The 10,957-nt window shown below is 45.1% G+C and overlaps 1 protein-coding gene across 1 annotated transcript in view; it reads right to left on the reverse strand.

Annotated features, from left to right (window-relative positions):
* Positions 1 to 4,893: 4,893 nt before the first annotated feature.
* Positions 4,894 to 10,957, reverse strand: part of ATP5F1A (ATP synthase F1 subunit alpha) — an 8,375-nt gene continuing 2,311 nt past the window's right edge. The window contains exons 4-12 of the mRNA XM_013004731.2: positions 9,583 to 9,756; positions 9,325 to 9,491; positions 8,628 to 8,776; positions 8,225 to 8,376; positions 7,913 to 8,137; positions 6,682 to 6,789; positions 6,416 to 6,560; positions 5,224 to 5,374; positions 4,894 to 5,123 (exon numbers count right to left, since the gene is read on the reverse strand). Coding sequence (XP_012860185.1) covers positions 5,042 to 5,123; positions 5,224 to 5,374; positions 6,416 to 6,560; positions 6,682 to 6,789; positions 7,913 to 8,137; positions 8,225 to 8,376; positions 8,628 to 8,776; positions 9,325 to 9,491; positions 9,583 to 9,756 — 1,353 coding nt within the window. The 3' untranslated portion in view covers positions 4,894 to 5,041. The remainder of the gene's footprint in view (positions 5,124 to 5,223; positions 5,375 to 6,415; positions 6,561 to 6,681; positions 6,790 to 7,912; positions 8,138 to 8,224; positions 8,377 to 8,627; positions 8,777 to 9,324; positions 9,492 to 9,582; positions 9,757 to 10,957) is intronic.

A 10,957-nucleotide genomic window follows, 5' to 3' on the forward strand; every position in this document is an offset into this window, starting at 1 on the left:
GGGGGTAGGAACTGTTTAAGAACTAGAGGAAGGTTGTGGGTTTCATTATTGCTACACTGAACCCTGAGTGACTCATCTCTTCCCCACTATCCCTCTGCAAGGGATGTCCAGTGGGACAACATTTTTTAAAGTTTGAGTTGTTCTCATCCCCAAGTTCTCCTGAGGGCTAAAGTGCATCTGGCCCAAACTATCGTATTTTTTTTAATTAAGCGATAGTATTTTCAGTGGCCTCATATGCATGTGAAAATTGGACACTGACCTCCCACAACTCAAGAACACTTTGTTCTAACAATCAGGCATCCTGTGATGCTCACCTTCCCAACACAATCACTGAGACAAAATGGGTGCATAAGCTAATGTGAAGAAAGCTGATGGTGCCCGGCTATTACACGATACAGCGCCTGGGGCACTAGTTCTCAACCTTCCTAATGCTGCAACCCTTTAATACAGTTCCTCATGTTGTGGTGACCCCCCAACCATAAAATTACTTTTGCTGCTACTTCATAACTGTAATTCTGCTACTGTTATGAATTGGGCAACCCCCGTGAAAGGGTCGTTCAGACCCGTTGAAAACTGCTGGTCTGGGGTCTTAAAGGCTTGAAGTTAAACAAGCGGCCATATAGCAGGGAAGCAACAAAGCCCAGATGGAAGAAGCACACCAGCCTGTGCAATCACAAGGTGTCGAAGGGATGTGGTATCAGACATCAAAGGACAAAAAATCATATCATTGTGAATGAGAGTGTGGAGTGGGGACCCAAAGCCCATCTGTAGACATTTGGACATCTTCTCACAGAAGGGTCACAAGGAAGAGATGAGCCAGCTAGGGTGCAGTGTAGGAGCAACAAAACACACATTCTTCTAGTTCTTTAATGCTTCCTCCCCCCACTATCATGACCCCAGTTCTACCTTACAAATCTGGCTAGACCAGAGCCATGTACATTGGTAGAGATAAGAGCTCTCAACACACAGAATCCAGGACAGATAAACCCTTCAGGACCAATAATGAGAGTAGTGATAACATGAGGGTGGGGGGAAGGTGGGAGAAGAAGGGGAGAAAGGGGGAACTGATCGTAATGATTGACATACAACCTGCCCCACCCCCGGGGGGAACAAACAACAGAAGCATGGGTGGAGACAGCAGACGGTGTAAAATATGAAAATAAAAATAATTTACAAATTATCATGGATTCACGAGGGCAGGAGGGGGGGGGAGGGGAAAATGAGGAGCTGATACCAAGGGCTCAAGTAGAAAGACAATGTTTTGGAAATGATGATGGCAACATATGTACAAATATGCTTGATACAATGGATGTATGGATTGTTATAAGAGTTGTAAGAGCCCCCAATAAAGTGATTTATTAAAATTAATTTTTTAAATTGGATATTGAATAGAAAGACTGAAATAGAATCAATGTATGTGAATTATGGCTCTGGCAAAGAATATTGAAAGTACCATGGACTGCCAAAAGAACACACAGATGTCTTGGAAGAAGTACAGCCAGAATGCTCCTTAGATTGTGGAACGACATCTGCATTGGCTCCCCAAAAATGGTTTTCGAAAAAAATGAGAAAAGCATGCTCTTTACAGGCAAGGAGGGCAAGAGTCTGTCTCACATACTTTATACATGTTATCAGGAGAGACAGTCCCTGGAAAGGGCATCGTGCTGGGTAAAACACAGGGGCAGCAAGAAAGAGGAAGCCTTGGGCCAAATGGATTGACACAGCGACTTCCATGGGCCGGAACATAGGAATAATTGTGAGATGGCAGTGGCTCCTTCTGTTGTGCAGATAGGCTCTGCGAGCCAGAACCAACTCGAGGGTACCCCACAACATCCTCAAGGAGGAGGACAAGAGGTTAGATCTGTTTCCCTTTATATCCATCAGAGGGGGAAAAAGACCGAGGGAGAATCAGGCCAGCCACTCAGCATTTGGGGAGCCCAGCAGATGCTAGGCTCTCAACTCTCTGGACTGTTAGCCGTCATGCTGAATTCACAGCGAAGAGGGTGATATTTTTGCGATGAGAAACACAACGGGGAAGTTAAAATAGGAAAAAGTTTTGTATTTGGGGCTAGTACAGTAAAAACTGAAAATGCGGGCAACTGTGTTAAGAGCGAGAGAACCCTGTGAAAGGGTTGTTCAACCCCCACAGGGGTCGTGACCCACAGGTTGAGGACCGCTGATCTAGATGATGAGAAAAACAAATTTATTAAATGCTAGTGGGATCATGCTCATCTAGCAAACTGTCCTCCAAAACACACTTAGTGATACAGCTTCCCTTGCTTTTTGCTGCCAGTGCACAGGTCAGGCTTACAAACTCATAAAACAGAACAAGTCTCTAAGTGATGCTTTCACTGTGAACTTTGCGGGAACCTCTGGAGGCAGGGGAGAACCAACTCGAGGTGACATAGCTCTGGAGCTGCAAAAGCAGTTCTTAGTTGCTGATGAAGGAGCCCAGAGCCCTCCTGGCACGGTCATGTGTTGGGCTAACTGCAAAGTCAGCAGTTTGAAACCACCAGATAGATACTCCTTGGATAAGGTGACCAGATTTTAACATTGGTAAAGCAGGACACCATTGATAAAACTCATATCCTGTCAATGGTACAGATAGGAACTGAAAATACAGGGAATCCAGGGCGGATGAGCCCCACAGTACCTGTGGTGTGAGTGGCGAAACAGGGAGGGTAAAGGGAGTATGGGTAGGAAAGAGGGAACCGATTACAAGGAACTATATGTGACCTCCTCCCTGGGGGACAGACAACCGAAAAGTGGGTGAAGGGAGACGTCGGACAGGGCAAGATATGACAAAATACCAATTTATAAACTATCAAGGGCTCATGAGGGAGGGGGGAGCGGGGAGGGAGGGGAAAAATGAGGACCTGATGCCGGGGGTTTAAGTGGAGAGAAAAAGTTTTGAGAATGATGTACAAATGCGCTTTACACAACCGATGTGTATGGATTGCGATAACAGTTGTATGAGCCCCTAATAAAATGTTTAAAAAAAAAAAACTCATATCCTGGTGAAATAGCCACATGGCAGCCGAAAACCATACACCTTAGCTTGTCGTGCATTCTTTCCAAAAATCGGGACGTTAAAATGCCGCAAGACGCAGGAAAATTGTTAAAAATCAGGATTGTCCCGCCAAAAGCAGGGTCTCTGAATCAAAACAGATGTGAATGCAACGAGAATGAAACGGTTTGAACCCACCAGCTGCTCCCCAGGAAAGAGGCGGCATCCTAACCAAGATTTAAAGCCTCGGAAACCCACATGGGGCAGTTCAAGTCAGACTTGACTGCAGTGAGAATTAGTTGCTAATGAGCTCTTGTCAAACCAGCAGGCTGAACCTTAGAGAATGCTAAAGTTGTCAGAAGTACCTGTCTTAGAGGGTGTCAATTAAGGCTGACAAAGTAAAAGGGTTTAGGAAAGCCTTGTGTCACTTGGAATTGAAACATGCCTCTGGCCCCGGCCTGGAAGTGCTCCAGGACCTGCTGCTAAAGGCTATGGATGGTTTCCAGCTCAGCACCAGCGAATCAGCTGACTCACTGAAAGCAGGCAGAGGCTCAAGGACTCTCACCTCCCACCCTAAGACTACTGGGGCCATAAACTATAAAAACATCAGGTCTGTGTGGGATTTGTCCTCTGCTGGTCTCTGAGCTGCTGATGGCGATGTCAGAGAGAGCAGAGTTATGGGGAGGACACTTTACCGGGAGTGACTGCTCCACCTGCTCAGGACTGTAGACACCTCTTAGGGATGTCTTGCTGATGTGCACACCCCACTGTACTGCCCATCTCGTCTGGTGTACAGACCTTACTCCTGCAGTTTGTTAGACACCGGGATTGAGCTCTACTCATGGGATGCGTCAGGAGAGAGGAGGGATGATACAAACCAATAAAGACAAGTCAGGTTTTGTCCTGACCAACTCAACACGCATGTGTCCCTCTGGTAAACCGCATAAACATTTTCCTAGGATGCACTCTGTCCAGACGAAGAGGTGAGGTAACCTACATGGCTTTGACCTTCAATTCTAACATTCGTGCTCAGGCACAATTACCAATGAGCCCACCAGAGCAGCTAGCCCAGCCGTGCTGAAACACATCTTCAAAATGACATAGGGACATGCTATGTTTATATAAGCATTCTTCAGACCACCATAACCAGAGGTTGGGTTGAGTGATGTAATTAGGCTGTCCACAGCATTCAAGGTACAATCATGAATAGCTTTATCCCAGATCATTATTAGTTCATTCTGGGGCAAAGGGTGGTAAATATACAATTCTGGCAGGGTGTATATTGTGTGCCCAGCAAGCAAAATTCTCATCCACTGCATGGTGAGAGCAATTCTCTATCTAACTCAAAACTAAGGCGACAGTTACAGTAGGAAATTAGTCGCTATAGAGAACAGTAAGAGACAGCCAAATAGAAAAATGACTCCCCATATCCAGTGATCCAGTTTATGAATGTCGCTTTAACCAAGAACTCTAGGGCCTGTTGCTGGACACTGAAGTTTCCCTTAACGAGTAAAGGATCTACCTGGAGCATTGTGCTCTTTGAGATCAATAAGGGAGCAAATTGACAACAGCAACATGAGTCTGACAGGAAACGGGGCAGTAGGTCTCTACTAAGAACCACCCAGAACGAGGTTGAAATTGTTTGTACACCTTGAAGAATGATCAGTGTCACTGAGTCGCACAAGCAGAAAATGTTGGATTGGCGTATGCTGTGTGTGGACACAGGTATAGTCTCAACGATAAGTCTATTAGACACTCAACTCCAGGGCCTCAGAGCTGAGCCCTTCTGAGTGTAGCAATATTCAAGTAAAAGATGCTAAGAAGCCTTGTTTACTGACCCATTCCTCATCTAATGCTATGTTTGTTCTTTTGAAGAATCACACGACTTACAGAAAACCACCAAGCCGCCTGGAGCTTTTATTTTTAACCTGATTTCTGTACAGGGACATAAGTAATCCTTTCACAAATAAAACTGATTACTAGAAGAAACAAAGACAAAAGCAAAGCCGACATCTGACGTGAATCCACAGGCGTTCAAGCGTCAAATCCAGCCAAAAAGTTGGTGACAATCTCTTTCAGCTTTGCGTCTGACTGTTCGGAGATCTTTCCATCAGCTCTACACAGACATGAAAGCAAGTGGTCAGTTCAGATCTGCACACAAATTCAGAACATTAACATGACCACAGTACTTCAGAGGCTGCCCACTGCACGCCTACCTGATGTTGCCCAGCAGAGCCTGGTGCTGGCTGATGACATGGGACAAGAAAGCATTCTCAAACTTGGTGATCTTGCTGGGCTCGAGCTTATCAAGATAACCCCTCACGCCAGCGTAGATGACAGCCACTTGCTCTTCAATAGCCATGGGAGCTGAAAACAAAGGAATGTGGCTTGCTTACATTACTCGTGTCAGCAAAACTTACCTTACCCAACATCTCAGACTCTAGGTTTTTTGACAACAGAACCCCCTGCCCCACTCTTTTCCTAGCTCCCACCCTGGGGAAAGTGTACCCTGCTACCTGTAAGTACACTCACCTTTGAGTGTACTTTCTGCCAGCCAAAAGGGCACTGGCTGAGGACATGGGACAACACAGCATTCTTGAGTTTTGATCTTGCTGGGCTCTAGTTTGTCCCCTTACCCCCTCACACCAGCAGATGATATAAACATTGCTTTATGTGGCTGGCAGTGGGATGGGAAGTTTAAATAATGTGCTGGCATTTTATGAGAAAATAAGACGCATTAATATTCTTTTAATTCTACCAAATTCCTTAGTCATATAGCCTGGGGTGGAATAAGAACCAAGGATTTAATTCTGACAGGAAGGTGTCTTTTTATGGACCATCTCAGGATCAGCGCTTGTAACAAACACTAAGCTTGAAGCCAGAGTGAGGCTGTGTATCAATCTGGCAGGATCACGATTCTCAGTGACTCACAGTCATAGCAGGTACTCCGGCAGTTGTCACAATCACTTTGTGATCACTCGCACTTTGGGACCGAACCAAGTCAATAAGTGAGGAGTGGGTGTAATTAGGATTACATTCAAATGGTGACAAGGACCATGCCTTAGTTACATGTTATTGATTGCATTCAAAATGCAGTACCTTAGATCGGTGGTTCTCAACCTGTGGGTTGTGACCCTTTTGAGGGTCGAACGACCCTTTCACAGGGGCCGTCCGATTCATAACAGTAGCAAAATGAGTTATAAAGTAGCAATGAAAATAATTTTATGGTTGGGGGGTCACCACACACGAGGAACTGTATTAAAGGGTTGTGGCATTAGGAAGGTTGAGAACCAGTGCCTTAGCTGAATGATAAACAGGTTTGCTAGGGCTTAGAAAGAGCTATGTGGTACACTTTCGGACATCACCACCCAGCCAGAACTTGTCCAAATGAAGAAAAGTACAACTCACAGTACTGTCCTTGCTTCAGCAACTCAGTCAGACGCACACCCCGACTCAAGAGCTGCTGAGTGGCGGCATCAAGGTCAGAACCAAACTGGGCAAAAGCAGCCACTTCCCGATACTGGGCCAATTCCAGCTTCATGGTGCCTGCCACCTGAGGGCAGACATCGTTCACACTTGAACTCAATGCCACAAAGTAGCCCACAACTCTAACCCATGTTTTAGGATCTCAATCGAAATGACAAGACAACCCCACACAATCTGACGCAAATTACCTGCTTCATGGCCCTGGTTTGGGCAGCAGACCCAACACGGGACACAGACAAGCCAACGTTAATGGCAGGGCGGATACCTTTGTAGAACAACTCTGTTTCCAAGAAGATCTACAATGTGAGCACACACACACCAGTGAATTTAAAGTACAGAATTCAATGATTTCTCAATTTCTATTCTCCGTGCCTCCAATCACTAAGGCTGCTAAAGGTCTCATGGTCAAGAGCCCATCAATCTCGTAACTCACACTGACGCAGAGACCATATTGCTGAGACTGAACAGCGCATGCTTTGAGGAAGAGAGCACACACAGAGAAGACCGCTAGTCCATGGACATTTTTCTCAAAGTGATCTTGGGGGTGAGGGCCAAGAACAAAAGTTGACTGCAGTGGGTATAAATAAGACCAGTACACTGTACACACCAGAAGTGATAACTGGGTGAGATAGGAGAGATTTCCTTCCACTATTTTCCCTACTTCTATACATATTAAAAATTTTTCCAAAATAAAAAGTAATAGGGGCTCTCTGCTTCTCTGCAGAGTGGAAGAGAAATAAGAAACCAGTCTTCAGGACGATCAGGCTCCACACACTACCACCTCATCTTCACCTGCCCTAAGATACCTTTTGAAATGAAACCACTTCGGAAGTTGCCTTTCATTAAATAGATTGGCTCCTATCATAAACATCACCTTAGCAGATTTTAAAAATCATCTATGGGAGACACAATGGTCAAGGGTTATCCTATAGCAAAAATTAGAAGGTTATGGGGAGGTGGGCGACCAGGTTTATGGAAACAGAACCACTCAAGCAAACAATGTGAGTCCTGAGAAAAAGTTCCTGGAAAAAATGGAATCAAAAGACAATTTTCCACAAAGATTGTTGAATTTCTCTCTTCTATGCACTGAAACTATTAAAAGGGAATATGCTATGTAAGCTTCCACTAAAAACCCATTTTTAAAGGGAAGATGGGAAAGAGCATTTAACAAATTAGTCCATGTGGTAGTTTCATAATCTGTTGTCAATTTGAGGCTTAGGAGTGAAAGGATTAATGACTGCATCAATAGCCTGTCAATCAGGTCGCAGTCTGATGACCTCATTTGGAGGCGCTAAGGAGAGTGTCTATGAATTTGTTTCCCTAGTCTACCCAGACGAACAGTCCAGAACCACCTATCAATGCTTCAGAATCACCCGGTGTTTTCTTACGTTTACTTTACTATAGTCACTCAAGGCGTACCTGTCCATCGGTAATGGAAATGACATTGGTTGGAATATAAGCGGACACATCACCAGCCTGTGTTTCAATGACTGGAAGGGCGGTCAAGGAGCCACCACCAAAAGAGTCGTTCATTTTGGCGGCTCGTTCCAGCAGACGGGAGTGCAGGTAGAACACATCCCCAGGGTAGGCCTCGCGCCCGGGGGGCCGGCGCAGCAGCAGGGACATCTGACGGTAAGCCACAGCCTGGGGCAGAGACAAGGGCCTGTTAGACAAAAACGTTTGACTTTGGGAAAATCTACAAAGGGAAACTAAAAAGACATTTCTTCGCACCTGCTTGGATAAGTCGTCATAGATGATTAAAGCGTGCTTGCCGTTGTCCCTAAAATACTCTCCCATTGAACAGCCCGAGTACGGAGCCAGGTATTGAAGAGGGGCAGCATCCGAAGCTGTAGCCGAAACCACAATGGTGTACTTCATGGCATCTGAGAAGATTAATTTATAATTTCACAACGTTAGGTTATCAATATTGTGAGGCTACCAATTAAAAATGACCTCAGGACTACAGGTTTTGCCAGCATCAAAGCCCATCTAAAGAAACTGACACGATCTTAAAATGCATGGTTTTATATGCGTATTTTCCCATCAGTAGAAAGTTCCAGGCGCGGGGGAGTGCTTCAGACAGAAGGCAGGCCAGGAGGACCAGCAGCAGGGGACTGACTGCACTTTGTGATACCTGCATCTGTAAGCCTCTTCACCAACTGGGCAACAGTGGACCTCTTCTGACCAATAGCAACGTAGATACAGTACAGCTTCTTCTTCTCGTCAGTTCCGTCATTGAAGCGTTTCTGGTTAATGATGGTGTCAATAGCAATGGATGTTTTGCTTTAAAAGAAGAAAGTGTTTAAAAAGCTATTAAACACTAAAACTATTTTCTAGCCAATTTTACTACCACTAATCCCCAGAGCAGGACTAATCACACAACTAATTAAAGTGCGCTATCAATAAAATTCTGTCTGTTTAAGCCCACTTTAAAGAAAAGCCCGGCAATCTACTTCCAAAAGCCCATCACAGTTCTATTTGACACATGACTATGAGTTGAAATGGAGGGCCACTGGTTTTACATCTTTCTAGCACATTCCACCAGGAGCCCTGGTGGAGTACTGAGTTGTATGCTGGGCTGCTGACCACAAGGTCAGGGGTTTAAAGCCGTGAGCTGCTCCAAGGGAAAAAGCCAGGGCCTTTCCCTACTCTTGTCAAGTTTCAGGGTCAGATTCTGACACAAGAGCAGTTCTACCCTGTCCTATAGGATCGTGAGGGGTCAATGGCAGTGAGCCGTTCCACATCCAAAGCATTAACAGTTCTTGGCCTAAATGCACTCTTTCTCTGAAGTCAGTTTTAGAAGAATGGGAAACATGCTCTTGATAGTTTACCCAGTCTGTCGGTCCCCAATAATCAGCTCACGCTGACCACGACCGATCGGCACCAAACTGTCCACAGCCTTAATGCCGGTCTGCATTGGTTCACGCACAGAAATCCGAGGAATGATTCCAGGGGCTTTCAGTCCAACTCGCCTACGGGTCTTGGAACCAATTGGACCCTGTTTTCAAAAACAAAGGAACCCTCACTCAGACTACTGAGTTCTGGCATCTATTAGAAGCTGCTACCAGCTCATCAAATTCTACACTCACCTTTCCATCAATGGCATTCCCAAGGGCATCCACCACACGGCCCAGTAGCTCCTCGCCAACTGGGACGTCCACAATGGCTCCGGTCCTCTTCACGATGTCGCCTTCCTTGATGAGCTTATCGTTTCCAAACACGACAACACCGACATTGTCAGGCTCCAAGTTCAGAGACATACCCTACATGAGACACAATCAAACACCCACAAAGCACACGTGAGTGGCATTCCTCTCTCAATACCAACATTACGGGGGGGAAATTGCTACAGGGTGGGGAAAAGTATTGCCCCCTTTGTCTAGCTGTAGTCTGCCTGTTTTTCAAACTAACAAATTGTCTTCAAGATTTCTTTCTTCGGCATCATGTTCCCTAGAAACATCTTAAGACAGTACTATAAGCCTAACCATGCCTATTACCACATCCTTCAAGAAGGATCCTTTAGAACAGTGATTCTCAACCTTCCTAATGCCATGACCCTTTAACACAATTCCTCATGTTGTGGTGACTCCCCAACCATAAAATTATTTTCATTGCTACTTCATAACTGATTTTGCTACTGTTATGAATCAGGCGACCCCCATAAAAGGCTCGTTCAACCCACAAAGGGGTCACAACCCACAGGTTGAGAACTGCTGCTTTAAAAGATCCAAATAAATAGACGAAGTTTTCCCACATCATTCCCTTCACTTTTGAACTGAATGATTTGTCTAAATTAAGTTGATCGGGGCCAAATGGAATTTTAAGACACAAAGGAGTTTCTTTTCGTTTACCCATGAGTGCCTACAATAGCTGTCTACAGAATCATCTAGTCTGACTGCAGTCGCTAAGTTAGCAGAGTGGAAAGGCTATGCTAAGAGGGCAGAGGTTGGCAAGCTCCGAGGCTATAGCGACTCAGAACAAATACAGAAGGGGCAACACGGTACATGACTCAGGTGCAAGGTTTAGTCCTAACCTGTGCTGCTGCACAATAGAACAGGTCACGAGTAGCTATTAAGTTAATCACACACAAGTTAAATCCTACAATGTAATGCTCCTGAGTCACGTTTACACTTGATAGCCTCAGACAGTTACTAGCTACCATATTAAAACAGCAGATAGAGCATTTCCACCATTGCAAACGTTCTGTTAGAAACTGTTGGCCCAGACACTGGTATATTTTTTAAAATAACATTTTATTGAAAATTAGGCAAGCATTTACATTTCATCATTTTATTCAACAACTTACACAATTTACCTATTCCCCTAAATAGCTTGCCCTGGCCTCCAACCACCCCACCCCCCACCCCATAAGACATAATCCTTCTCTGACTCCAAGTTAACACCTGCCTACCCTCTAGTCTATTGCTTTCCCTTCCTGCCTTTTACTCCCCGGCCCATCCTTAG

This window comes from Echinops telfairi, unplaced genomic scaffold (genome assembly GCF_000313985.2).
Source record: "Echinops telfairi isolate 266 unplaced genomic scaffold, ASM31398v2 ScPeMD7_7400;HRSCAF=8409, whole genome shotgun sequence".
NCBI classification, from domain to species: domain Eukaryota; kingdom Metazoa; phylum Chordata; class Mammalia; order Afrosoricida; family Tenrecidae; genus Echinops; species Echinops telfairi.